Source organism: Montipora capricornis, chromosome 1 (assembly GCF_036669925.1).
Source record: "Montipora capricornis isolate CH-2021 chromosome 1, ASM3666992v2, whole genome shotgun sequence".
Classification (NCBI taxonomy): Eukaryota; Metazoa; Cnidaria; class Anthozoa; order Scleractinia; family Acroporidae; genus Montipora; species Montipora capricornis.
This window is the reverse complement of record NC_090883.1, coordinates 49,816,561-49,831,327: the sequence shown is the minus strand read 5'-3', so window position 1 is coordinate 49,831,327 and position 14,767 is coordinate 49,816,561. Positions and strand designations below refer to the sequence as shown.

The following is a 14,767-nucleotide window of genomic DNA, read 5'->3' as shown; positions in this document are numbered from 1 at the left end:
ACAGTAAACCCGTTTTACCCTTCAGAGTAATATTTCATCAAACAAATGGGTTAATTCTTTTCTTTTCCAGTGAGCAATTGATACAAATCAGAAAAGAATATAATATTAATGATACAATACAACACAATGACTTTATTTTCTTTGGAACTTAAAGATAGCAAAAATTGCAAATATCTCCGAAGAATACAAGTTTACAGAGTAACATGATTAAACTACAAATAAAATAATTATTTTAATTAAAATAAAATAATCCAGCAAGGATAAACGTTAACTGATTCTAATTTAATAGCCTCTACATGTAATAGCGGATCTGAATGGTAATAATTATTTGATTAGAGTGTAATGTGAAGTGCTAGTTTTGTACCCCATATGAACCATGTGAGCGTTAGCCCTACTAATGGAAATGGGCCCACACAAGGACAGAGAAAAACTCTGACCAGGGTGGTGATAATTAGTTTGTTAATCTGTTAATTAGCTATTTCCGAAAAGATGGCCTATTGGATGCAGTTGTAATTAAATGTCTAGATTGTTGTGCCTGGGTGGTTATATAGAATGGGTGGTAAAATGCTTGTAATACTTACAAGAGAGTATGAAGGTAAGAGAAGTAATCCCTCATATTGGCCCTATTCCCATCGTAATCCCTCGTAAGTTATTTTTAGATCTCCTGCGAGATCCGGTATTACCGCGAGAGTTAATTGATAGCCAATCAGATGTCCCCATTTTCGCGAACGATGCGAATCATTGGGTGGGAATTCGTTCAGCTGGCAACATTGGTACAAATGGGGACATACAATTGGCTATCAAGTAACTCTCGTGGGAATACCGGATCTCGCAGGAGATCTAAAAATAACTTAAGAGGGATTACGATGGGAATAGGGCCAATATGAGGGATTACTTCTCTTACCTTCATACTCTCTTGATACTTATCATATGGCATATGCTTTGTTCCCGAGAATCTCATGTACGGTTAAGATTTGAGTGCATAGCCTCGAGTCTCTTTAAAGAAAATTTCCATTTCGGTTTGTAATATAAGTTAACAGCGGACACAAGGAACGAGGGCTTACTGTCTCTTGCAAAAAATGAACACTGGATTCAGTTGTAATTAATAGGCTGGGTGGTAATATAGAATGGGTGGTAGAATTCTTGTAATACTTTTATACGCGAGAATCTCGCGTGTATGTAATCTTATGTCATGTATTATTTGAGAGCACAGTTCTCTTTGAAGAAAATTCCTATTTCAATTTGCAGAGTTTGTTAAAGGTTAATAAAGTTGCGACTAAATGACAGATAATATTTTGTTCAGAGGCCAGTAATTTATGATCATTTTGAAGTGTTGTAAATTAACATTAAAAAGGATCACAGCAGTAATTATTTTCAATCAATATTTGTTGAAACTAGTTTTAAATAATGATCAAAATGTGCAAATGAATTACAATAAACTTCGTTTTGTATTACAAGCTACTGGAGTCACTGTGACTTTTTCTCGAAGAATTTTTCCAGACTGGCCAATGTTGACATTTGACTGCGTAAAATACCAGCCAACATCTGTACTGCATGTAGATCACATCCCTTAGTCTTGAAGTGATACCTTCTTGAAAGGATTAAGAGGGTGCTCCTCAAAGAATCCAAAATATTCCATACTGCACCCCAAGCATTTGGAAAAACCAATGCTAGTAATGCTTGCAAGTATCTTTCTTTCATTTAGGTAAATAACAACCCTGTTGGCTACTGTCGACTCAAAAAATACCATCGTCACGTGGTTGGAGATATATAAAAATCAAACTCAGACTTATGAGAAGGCTGTTGAATATACTTCATATCAGTTATAACAGAAACCCATAAGGGTTGTAACGTGTAACGGCCCCTTATGTGCTGGGAAACAAGCTTCTGAATATTCAATTTGCTAAGTACCATATTTGGAACAACAAGAGAGAAACATTCAACCAGTCAATTCGCAAGAACACCGTGAGGCAATACCACCAATGTTCTCGCGCGAAATTAACTGGAGCGAGGGGTTTCCAAATATGGTACTTAGCACTGAATATTCGGAGCTGTGAACGCGCGTTACACGTTTCAACCGTTATGAATTTCTGGTTATAATCAATTCTTAGTCGAGAAGGAGGTACCTTCATTTTCGTGCGAGTTTGTTTTTTCAATTACACTTTGTCAAAATTTGAACTTTGAAAAAGGTCATTTGAAATTCGGTAAAGCAATTTTTTAAGCCACCCACGTGTTGTCAGTGCTATGTGATAGATGGGTGCATTAGTTTTTACGTAACGATTTTCTGCTAAGATAAGAGTACTGACATATGCGATACACTAACGAGCCTGCCAAGCATTTTGCCTTTTCGAATAATATTCAACTATGACTAGTTTTGTGATCCGGCCACAGGTGTACGGTCGTTAAACAAAAACAGTCTAATTCAACTATCCTAGTGTTTATGATTCATTGTTCGTGATCCATGTTTGATCATGCTTCAGTAAAGCGAATCAGAGAAAAATGTTAGGGGAGGCATCATTTTTTCGTAGCATTTCAAAGAACTTTTAAAGTAAAGTCTAGCGAAGTCAAGAAATCAAACTGGCAAGATTGCATTTATCCACTAGAGAATCAAACATTCTAATCGCTGAGTCACATTGTCTCTCTCTCGAAAGACGAGGCGGCTTAAACGGCCTTTTTTTTTATATTGTATTCTCCAAGAATTTTAATAACCGAAAACTGCACTACGTCTTCAACCGTGTACTTACCAGGGGGCTTAAGTTCGTCTGACGTAAAGGCCTACTGGGTAACGTAAGGCGAAAAAGCTAATTCATTAAATACGGTGAACTTTCGCCAAAAGACCACTAATTGGTTTGCGGCTGCCTTATCATGTGAAAAACAATGAGGATAAGTGAATAGCATGACATCTACTAGTAGTGAATTTGAAAAGTAACCCGACGTCTGAATGATCTTCATACAACTGTTAAACCAGTTAACAAGACGGCCTTACCGACTTGTCTTGTTTATCATGTTTAAAAATCTTTCCTTACATTTTCCTTTTCATAACGTATTTATTTAATTACCTGTGCCGCCATAACATTTCCGTTACTCCCTATCAGGAAAAGTCAAGAAACTGCAAACGTGTAAAGCATAAGCATTTCCAGAAAGAGGATTTAACTCAACTTGGAGGTCATTTATGGTATATGACATAGGTTGGACTTAAAGGAGTGAAGTGGTTAACCAAAGGGCACTAAAATAGCAACAAGAGTAATTTCCTAGAGTGTACTCAGTCTCAGAGTAATTTTGGAATCACGGCCCAAGTCACGACTATATTACAAAAGCGGAACTCGATGAGCAAACAGTAAACAAGACGGCCTTACCGACTTGTCTTGTTTATTTTAAAAATCTTTCCTTACATTTTCCTTTTCATAACGTATTTATTTAATTACACCTGTGCCGCCATAACATTTCCGTTACTCCTTATCAGGAAAAGTCAAGAAAATGCAAACGTGTAAACCATAAGAATTTCCAGAAAAGGGATTTAACTCAACTTAGAGGCCATTTATGGTATATGACATAGGTTGGACTTGGGGAAATGAAGTGGTTACCCGAAGAGACTAAAATGGCAACAAGAATAGTTTCCTAGAGTCTACTCAGTCTCAGAGTAATATAGGAATCACGTCTCAAGTTGACAAAATTACAAAAGGGGAACTCGATGAGCAAACAATTCAACTAAGTAACCACAGGACTTCCCGCCAGGGCTGTGTCCCTTTGATTCCCGTCAAAAGCAAAACACGATAAGAAGACTATTTTAGTTGCCAAAAAAACGACTAAGAAGAGTTTTGCGACTTCCTTTGCATTATATAGATAAAACACAACGCAACTTTATAAGGTAATTGGTGGGTGCCAGGTGGTTGCCAAGTTGGCCAAGTGGGTTCAGATTAATGCGAAATCATGCAAAAGCATGCAAGGTGCCCACAAGTTAAAACGGGCCGGACATAAGGAATGTGCTTAACTTACATGACTTCCAGATCCGGAACTGAAGCTGGTCACGCTTAAACGTGGGATAGTGAAGACGACTTTTAACATTTTATTTTCTACATATTTTTTTTATTTTCTATATTTTCATTCGAATTCCATGTTCCTTTCGGCTTCAATCTTCAATTTCCTTTCAGATCTTTTGTCGCGCATCACTTTCCTGACACAAGACTTGGAAACTATCAGATTATTAGCAGCGATGGACGGCCCCTTCACGACGATCGATTTCTGATTATGATAACTTAGAAAGCCAAGCCTTTTCGTCCCTGACATGACGTCCCATGTTTAACCTTCCCACGTCCGAACACGAAATCATTCGGTTTCCTTGATAGGATATCAATATCTTTTAATGCATTTTTTAAGGTTTCAACCAAAGAATCATTGAAAAGGAATGGATTTTAAAATCGACAACTTCCTATATAAAACCGTACAACAACAAAAAACAATTAAGGAATCAGTCAAATAGATTGGCAATCAAGGAGAAACAGCGTTCATTTAACTTTGGCGTCTAAGTTCGTCTATGTTGAGTTATTTATAAAGCAACAGTCAGTGTGTCTGAAATGCTCAACAGTCCACTACCTAGGGTGATTGTTTTTTTAAAACATGCAGCAAGAATTTCCTTTGATCTGCTTTGGTTTTGTTTGCAATCCTCCCATAATAAGTGGGAACAGATGCTTGAATTTCGAAGCTTAATACTTCCCTGCATGAATAAAGAGTGTATTATGATAGATCAACAAAGCAATAACTCTGTCAGCTATTAACTTGAGGGTTTTAACTTAGAACAAGAAGTGACAACATTTCATTCTGTAACACCTAAATTCGAAGGATAAACTAAGAACGATGGTCAAATTCCAAAACAAGTCCCTTCATTCCTCTTGCATGTCTACCGGTGGCTCACGGTGGCTCGGTTGAGCATCGGGCTGTCATGCGGAAAGTCGTGAGTTCGACTCCGGCCGGACCAACACTTAGGGTCTTTAAATAACTGAGGAAAAGTGCTGCCTTTGTAATTATATCTTCACATGGTTAGACTTTCAAGTCTTCTCGGATAAGGACTGTTAACCGGAGGTCCCGTCTCATAGCCCTTCTTGGAAATTAAATAGTATGGGACGTTAGAGCGACTTTCGTTTGACCTTAAAAAATAAACGTAAAAACAGAACGTAACAAAAATGCAAAACATTTAATTGGGTTATCGAACAAAAACAAACGCGCGCAAATTTTCATTGGCTTAGCAAACGCAGCCGCAAACAACGTCATCTTTCCATGGAACTTTCTGGAAAGTTTCGCTTTGACGTCATTTGAAATGCAGTAATGTAATTGGGCAATCGAACTGTTTACTGCCCATATTTGGATTTTCCTTGACGGGAATAAGGAGAAGCTTTGTTTTAATCTTGCGAAATATTGGCCCGTGAAACAAAATGCGAACACTTTTTCAAGGTCATGCGAAAGTCGATCTAAAGAACCCGCTCACCTTTCGTGTTGTCTGACCTATCTAAACGCGTTACAAGCAGTCTGGTTAAAGTCCCCCGCAAAGCCCCTAGGGGAGAGACTAATAGATTCACTTCACTTCACTGTTATGAAGGACTGTTAGTGAGGTCATATTTCTGTTGATTGCTTTGTTAAGTGCTTCCGGAGTATCCCTCGTAAGGCAAAAATAGAAAATAAGAAAAGAGTGAACACAAACCTTGGTCACTTCAAGAGTTATATATCGTTCTTTGTGACTTTTTCAACTGAGTAGTTTCAACAAGTTTTAGGAATTTATTTTGGTCATAGATGTCATTAGTCAACTTGTTCGTGATGACATCTACGACCAGAGTTTTTTTAGTATCTACGGACGTCACACAGATCACTTGATTCTGTAGATGACTTCCGCTCAGGTTGTCGAAACGTCAGTCAATGTCATCTCAAACAGTCCTTCTCAGGACTACACTCGCCCGGACAATTTCCCGGTAATGTTCAACTCTGCTGATATTGTCAGAACTTCACTAATTAAACCGTCTTTATTTTTGTTATGTGTTTTTGGATTGAGGGTTGAGGGTACTTGTCCTCGATGCACCTAACGACTTGACATCCTAATATACGTGCGTTAAATTAAGGCGTCCAACTCCTAAACTTATGCACGCGATCCTCTTTGCACTTCGCTATTTTAATCATAGGAAGAGGTGTGTTGACGGAGATGACCATTTACGGCAGAGTGAAACAGTGGCAATGTTCTACAGTTTTGTTCCTGAAAGTTTCTGCGTTCGTATACCTGGAAGAGAAATTTCCTTTCTGCTTAAGAGCATAACGGCGAAAACATGTGGGAGTCCTTGCCGGAAATGTGGGCTAGAAATTCATTTTATTCCAGTAACGGCAATACAACTTCCAGGGGTTGAATAAAACTTCCAACATGATGGAGTTCCGAGAAGGAAATTCCGGAGCAAACCTTGCAAACGACCAAAACAAACTACAACATAAAGAAATAAAGAAAAAGGCGTTTTAACCTATCCCTAGTTTTTCTAGTTGCAATTATAAAAAATATACATATGATAAGGTTGCCGCTTTTCACTTACCGCGATACGTCATAGTTGCCATCTTTGCGCACGAACATTAACCTCGTGATTTGTTAGTCCAACAGCATTTCTGCATGTACACTACATCATTGTGATCTTTATTTCAACAGATTGGTGGAAAACCACCATTAAAATACGTCAAGGGAACCTCCCAGAAGCTGAAATGGGAATTCGTAAAATTGGCTGACAAGGAAATGATTCGATGCAATTACGATGGAAACAGTTTTCGTCGAAGACTGTTCTTTTTTTTCAACAAACTCGGTGTATAGTTAGTCAATAGGAAATTTAACAGTATTTTGTAATAACACCATTGCCTTGTTTAACACTATGTTCATGCTGCATGCTGTGAAATAGTGCTGGAAACAACTTTGCCAAACGAAACATCCTGCCAACTTTGATCAGTCAGGCAAACTCAAAGTACTTTTTCACCCGAAAATGAGCATGAATTTAAATCAAATTAAAATATTTGGGAACTGACTCCCTTTGGTTCCATAAATCGAATTGGAATATCACGGACACATGCACCAATGTCATTAAAATCAATCAGCAAAATTGCATTTCTGGTTATAGTTAATACAAGAGCGGACTTGCATTTCTGATTACATTATTGGTTTCTTTTTCAGAAGTTAATTCAGCATTATTATTATTAATATTATTATTACTATTAATATTATTATTTTTATCCTTAATACAATAATGCTAGTCATTTTAGAAGCGATGATTTAACAGCACTAGTAGTTTAAGTTGAATTGCAAAATATATTTCGTTCGTATGCCCTTTTATTCCTAATCCATTTCACATTTGACAACATGCTCGATGGCTGAAGCTAATAGATAGAAAATGACTTTATTTTAAACATTTTAATTTCTATCTATAACATAAGAAGTTTTGATTAATATCTTTAGATTGCTGGAATTCTGCTTGTGATTCTGGGTTGAAGCTTCTAGCAATGGCTACAAACAGGGAAGTTGACCAGTGCAAAACTGAATTGCCAGCCATTTGGTTCGGGAAACAACCTTCAGGCTTCCACGCCCATCACACACAATGTGATCAGTTTTCTCTTATCTTACCGCAATCATGCACCCCGTTGGTTTTGTGTGTAAAAGAAATACATTTTCTCCCTTTCGGATACACTGTATCAGTGTTGGCAACTGCGCAGGAAAAGTGGAAAACTGCGCGCAACATGCCGCCCATCTTAGCATACCGCGAACAGACCACGAACGACGATAATTAAAATGTTCTGCGCCCGACAATGCGCCATTGTCTCCAAAATGTGGGAAGAAATCTGTATAAAAAGGAGATTCATTGTGGAAAAACTTTCATTCTCCCCAACAACTCGGAAAGAAAGCCAAAAGTTCAGAAACTAAGGCAGGCTCTGACGCATCCAAGCAACGCCATGGACAAAGTTTGCTTCTGTTTTTTTGTAAGTGCAAAGTATATATTCCTATTTTTTGGTTCAAACTGTTCCATTTAATAGATTCATCTAATTGGCTGAAACTTTTTGCTGCAAAGATTTTAGAACATTTGCCTGGCTTATTGTGAGCTTTTGCAAGTTGACACCATTCGTTAATTGTCTCAACGTAAGACAGAGAGCTTCTTGAGTTGAATTACATTAAATGGCGGTTTTTATACTAGAGACGTAGTGGGTCTGGGCAAATTTTAATGCGTCTTTTAGTTCGTGGTATAAAGACGCGGGAGAGGCATTAGGGCCGTTTATACGAGAGAAAATAAGGCTGTTTATACGAGAGAAAATAGGGCTGTTTATACGAGAGAAAATAAGCCGCGGCTTACTTTGGCCACGGTGTACATAATACGCGAAAGGAACTATTTATACGAGTATAAACTCCCAGGATAGGATAAGCCGCGGCTTGAGAAAGCCGTAAACGTAGATTTTGTACCATTTATACGGGACGTTCGCGTCTTATGTAAGCCGCGGCCAGAGTAAGCCGCGGCTTCTTTTCTCTCGTATAAACGGTCGTATTTTACGTCTGGACGAACTAGATTGATTTAGAAGAAATTTCTACAGACTTGAAGTTCCCATAGAACATCCGAACAGGTAAATATACTGTAGGGCAGCTACAAACTCACTAAATGACCTTTTAATAAAGCTACCAAAGTTATAACTTGCTTTGTTTGAACAGATACAACAACAACAGCAATATTTATTAGCTCACACTTAGACTAATTACAAAGGATTGTTATATACATTACAAGTTAATTAAAGAAAATAATTAGGAAAGTAGTTTAGGTAATTGGAACCTAGAGCTTAAAGGAACCGTAAGGTTTTCGAGTTAACCTCTAGTTACTATTTACAGTTAATTTTGAACAAAAAAGGAGCAACAAAAGAAGAAAGAGACCAGTACCAGTTAATAATCCATATGCTTGATGATATTAATTTAAAAGTGTTTTTACACAATTCCTAAGAGTATTGTTTAAACAGTAGATATTGTTTTACTTCTTTGGCAAAGGAAAATGTACTGAGATCTTTCAAGTAACAAGGGATATCACGCCAGAGGCCAATCGCCTTATAGGAAAACATTTGTTTCCCAGTGTTGGTTCGAATACGTGGTTTGCAGAAATTTGCTTTGACGCATACCTTGTGTTGTATGTCGGCTCTTAGCATATTGAAATAGGTTATCAACCACCTTTGGTAAAAGCCCTTTATGCCACATATGTGTAAATTTTAAAGCATGGAGGTGGTAAACATTATCTACTGTTAAAATTTCTAAAGATTTAAGAAAGGGAAAGCGCTTTCAGTGTAAGGCCAAGATGTAGTTACAAAGAACATTAATCTTAGGACCGTATTTTGTTTAGATTGCAACGTTTGCAAATGCGTTTTATAAGCACTTCCCCAAGGAATCACGGCATATGATAGGTAAAGGTAGATAAGGTTATAATAAATTTGTTTCAGTTGATGAATACATAGATAGTGTCTTAGTTTTGAAATGATACCAATATTACGTGAAACACAGGTCACAATAATGTTTTGGGGTCAATCGTTAAAACATTTTTAAAAAGGTCATTTATCGAATGCTCCACTGAGGTAAGTACGAATAGTTTATCTTCAACGAACGCCCACACAATCAATATGTCCGTAATTGATCTGTTTACGGCGATAATCTTTGCGATAATTGACTTCCTATTTGATGGTTTATCTGCCTCCTTCAAGTTAAACTGACACAGTAACATGTAAAATTAACTTTTAAAAGTCATCGGCTCGTAATCCAGTAGATTTCACATGGTAAGTGTTTAGAGGATAATAGCACACTCATGCCGGATTACCTGATTAAAGAGAATTCCTCCGTTTTAAAGGGTAAATTCAACATGCAGACCGCAGAGTCTTAAGTAGCCCGGCGGGACATGAGTAACTGACACTTAATTTGGTTGTTTCAGTTTGGTTTGTGTTTCCTTTGGGTTCATGGCGCTGAAGCTAAATGACTTTATCTGAATTATAAGCTGGTTCGTCGCGGAGAATATTTGACTGGAATTGTGCTTCACTTTTCGTATATAGAATTGCAACCCTTTTCTAGTGTGTCACGATGTCGGGGAGCCTCGCCGGGATGGACGCTACATAACCTGTTGAAAGACGTTAATTGAAAACGGAAACTCAATGTATTTTAGTCCTTCCCTACCGTAAAGGACTTCCTGTTGATCAGTTAGGCCGATTCCGAAATTGATAACACTATCGGCAGTGTTCTTCAAACATTATTTTAACATTTAACTTTGATTTAAAATCGTTTATCCTAAGCACACACCAGTTGGCTTTCACAAATATTGGCCGCAGCATTTCCGCTGTCAAGTACATATGCAAAATATAAAAAGCTTTTAACTCCAAAAACTGCAGAATACCCGGCGACTTGTTTTCATAGAAAGGGCGTGTATTGTTCTTATTTTCCTTGTTCTTCACACGATATACTAGAACAAAATCTGCACTTAGCCCTCAAGAAACTCTATGTTAAATCAATTCTTGAGCTTGTTATGATAATTAAACGCGCAAGAGGGAAATATTAAGTTCTCTTTGTCCCCGTGATTTCGTCATGCACCGTTTACCACGCCTTTTGCTCCAACAATGAACAACGAGGGGTAATTTATCAACCGATTGGCACCAACGGAAAGTCGATGAGAAGGAAACGCGTGCCTCTCGTGATCCCGCGCGTGCCAAATTCCATATCACCGCCTCTTCCTTTGTTTGTTTATTTCCTCCCAGCGTGCAAATACACATTTGAATTAAGCAATTTCACAGTAAGTACGGGGTCAGTATTGGAAAATTCAAAAAAAAACGCGGTTATCATTACATCTGATGATTTAAAGTGGTGACAACATTAGAATAGGTGGAATTTAATACTATATTTTTTATGCATGGACAGGTTTGCGTTGTTCTCTTTGGTACTGAAGTCGACATAGTATTTGGTCAAAAATTCTATGTACAGGCTCACGGACGAATCAATGTACCGCCAGGTTCTCTATTCAAACTTCATGATGACAAGTGTCATTCATCGAAAACGAGGATGTGGTGCACAGCTTCAGCAAGCGAATGGAGAGTAAATGACAAACTTGCTTGTAAGTAAATTTAATTTTTTTTTTTTTGTTGAAGCATGGATGTCAAGATCTTATGCGCAGGAAATTTGGAACAACAGCGCTCCATCTTAAGAGCGTTAGCGAGAACTTCAAATCGGCTCGGAGGACGGCGCCTCTTCATGAGATGAAGAATCGTCTTAGATAAGATTCCCTCCGTATTTCAATACCTTTTCGCCACCATTGATCCGACCAAAAACAGACCGAATTCCAATGCGTTTTATTATGTCAGGAACCCATGACCCGGAGCGTACAACTCTACTGTGTTCGTGTAACGGCGTTTTCACAGACCGATTTATTTTTAGATTGAATTTCCCGCGAATGAGACTCCCACAGGAGCCCAATGACCAATTACAAGAAATTAAGCTGACGTCATAGGGTCACCGAACCGGAACTACCTTTGATTTTTGACCTAATTCGCGGGAAGCGCTAGTCTAAAAATAAACCTTCTTGTGAAAACGCCCTTTCACAGACGCTGTATGGAAGTTGCACGCTCCAGATGGGCTCCTAATTATGTGTAGTTTTTTTCTTTCGTCTTTAACGGTTTTTGTTTCGTTCCTGTTTGGTTTATTGAATTCGCCCTTGTTCCTAGAATTGAGAAAAATTCCGACACCAACATATAACTCAATCAGCAATTCGTTTACTTCTGCTGAATGTGCCACTTCTTTCAATATCTAAATTTTTTTTGTTTTAGTTGTCTTTATATATACAATTTTGTTTTTCTTTTAGCACTGACAATGAGGTACCATCATGGCGGCAGCATATGCTTCCAGATAAGACACAATCAAATTCAATTTTCGCTGAAAGTTTTGAATCACAGCGAAATTGTCTTTGAGGTAAGTTCGATGAAGTTCTTTTTACGATATCCGGTTTGCAAAATGTCGGAAATAGAGGGAATTCCAAACTCTGAGCTTGATGTCCGGGAAAGCCCTCTTGACAGTTGAAACAAGAACTTTTTTTTCCTTTTGCCTTAACTTGTCCATTCGAGTTGCTTTGCTATTCTCCTTTTATAACTTTTTCAAACTTCCTTTTTCTAGATTAATTACCATGCAAAATGTAGATAACTTACAAATTTAACTACACGACAATAACTAAAAAACAACACCAACAACAACAGAAGGGGGTGAAGAATACTATAACAGAATAAACTATTAAACAATACTTAAAAAAAGGTTCGACTTTTTCTCATTTTTTAATACGATTATCCACTTTATTCCGCTTAATTGCTATAATCTTTTCGATATCATATACCACTTTGATTTTTGCTTTCAAAACCCGTAATGCTGGCTAAGACCGATATAATTTAAGTCTATAAATATATACCTTTGCTGTTAGAATAAGGTGGTTTACCAAGATCAAGCCTTCTCCTGCGTTAAAAATACCAAATAGAACATCCACTACTGTCAGAGGTTCTAATTCTATTTTACATAACATGAGCCAATAACGGAAGGCCTCCCAAAAAGATCGTATTATTTCACGATTTAAAAGTAAATGCTCGAGGGATTCCAGTTCATTTTTGCAAAACGTAGAGAATGGCGAATCGATTAATCCTGAATATCTTGTTATAGGAAATTAACTCCAATCGTTCAAACTCGAGTTAATTAAAGTCGCGCTAATTATGTTATGTTTTCCGCGACGTTAATAAAGTGCAGCGTTAATTTCCGCGCTCTTAATTTCCATTATTTTAACCCAAATTTTGAAACCTTTCCAGACACTCATGCCACCCAAAAAAATAACAAAATAAGGAACACGATACTTAAAATGGGAGTGAGTATATTTCTTTCCAATCAGCTTGGAGATCATGGAAAAAGACCCTGAAATCTCTTTTGAGCAGAGGGAGGAGTTTGCTTTTCACTTTTAAAAACATTGTAAAGATATTTCGAAGTGACCGATGACAAATCGACGTCTTCATAATCAAATCTAAGACGAACCGTACTGTTTAATTCGGGACGCGTATATTGACCTCTTTCAGTTGCGTTACAAGTTTTCTCCACTGAATTGGTATCGCGTCTATAAGCGCGCGAAATTCAAAAACCCAAAAGGAAGGGTTTTTTTTTTCTCAAAAAATATTTAAAAAGCAATACATCATTTTTAAGCTAAGAAAATAAGCTTTCCATGAACACATAACTTAATTACAGAAAACTAAAGTATTCTTTAAAAAAGAAAGTTGAAAGACAAAAAATTTTAAAAACTAACACTAAAATCAGTTTCCCGCTCAGATTTGCCCATTTTAACGTCCATTACGAATTTTTGAGTGGAAAATAAAAATCTTCATTTTATTAGCTTTCTTGGACAAAAATTTGACCGAAAAATGACCACACCATGGTACTGATTTAATATGTCTCAAAGTGTCTCCTTTCGGGAAAAAACTGCATGTATTCCCGTTTGGTTCGGATCCTATAGAGATCAGGGGCGTATCTAGGGGAGGGTGTAGGAGGTGCGCGCACCCCTTCCCCTCCCCCCATCCTGAAAAATATCCTGGATCCGCCCCTGGATCCACCCCGGTAGAGCTAACAAGCCTCTGGGTGTATTCTGTTTCTGTTTGTATTTTGTTGTATTATATCTTTTTTTTTGTAGAGAGTTTGTTTAATAAACGTTTCATTTCATTGACTTTCTTTCAGAAATTACAACCAGGAAAAGACTGCACGAGTGATTCAGCCAACTTATTCCACGTGTCAGATTATTACGCAGGAGGCGACGTATTTGTTAGGCTGATGAGCCAAAGGCGTGGATTAAAACCAGCAAAACGCGCATATCTTGCTGCAACCGTAGACACCCAGCCAACCCCCTTGGTTTCCGGCAAGCTTCTTTTGGTTGAAAAACATGATTCTTATCGACGTAATAAGTTGAAGATTAGGCTGGTGTATTAATAGTTATTAATAGTAGTTGTTTTTTCCTTTCCATGTGAAAAAATGAGCTCGTCTGCTTATATACCAACGTGTGGCTCACTCTTAACAAAAAGACAATTTTTCTTTCTCTGTGACATTGGCTGACCAACAGAAAAAGCTTTAATATGACTTTAAGTGAGTTTTATTAATTATTTCTTCATTGTCTTCATAGTGGGAGCGAACTGAACTCGCCGCTTTTTAAACAGGCACTACGGCCATCCCCTTTTTTTTTTCTTTTCGTTTACCGTCGAATGCGTTTTCCTGATATCGGGTCGGTCGACGGTCGGATTGAAAAAAAAAAGGCCTAAAAAAAATCATAAGCATTCTCGGAATCGGAGCCCTGGTACCCCAGCATAATAGCTGTGGTGCCAGGAAAACAACAAGACGTGAACCCAAAATCAATATGGCGAAAAAGTTGGTGAAGGTTGTTGCAAAATTAAGACAGCGTGGGGAAAAGGATCAACCACCGAAACTCCTATGCTACATAAAATGACTTAAAAACGTCGTTAGCCTTTTTTGTTGTTTTGTTTTGAAAATGCCAAAAATTTGGGTCGGTCGGACGACGCGAAACGGAGAAAAAAAAGGGGATGGCCTAAGCTGGAAATAGTTTAAAGCTCAAAGATAAACTTCCCTAAAATTTTTAAGGTGCTATATTGTGCTGTTAAATTTAAGTAAAATATATATTTTGTTATTTATTGAAGCCAAACATTACCAGAAATAAAGAAGCATTAGTTGCCACAA

At 37.6% G+C, this 14,767-nt stretch overlaps 1 protein-coding gene across 3 annotated transcripts in view; it reads left to right on the top strand.

Moving 5' to 3' along the window:
• The window catches only part of LOC138053976 (uncharacterized), a 27,889-nt gene extending 13,122 nt beyond the window's left edge, over window positions 1-14,767 (top strand). For 2 of the 3 annotated variants that reach the window (XM_068900507.1, XM_068900500.1), the window contains exons 3-5: window positions 10,931-11,123; window positions 11,868-11,974; window positions 13,760-14,767. In XM_068900507.1, coding sequence (XP_068756608.1) covers window positions 10,931-11,123; window positions 11,868-11,974; window positions 13,760-14,008 — 549 coding nt within the window. In that variant the 3' untranslated portion in view covers window positions 14,009-14,767. Of the gene's footprint in view, window positions 1-7,906; window positions 7,987-10,930; window positions 11,124-11,867; window positions 11,975-13,759 lie in introns of those variants that run through there. The other variant, XM_068900511.1, reaches the window with a different exon arrangement.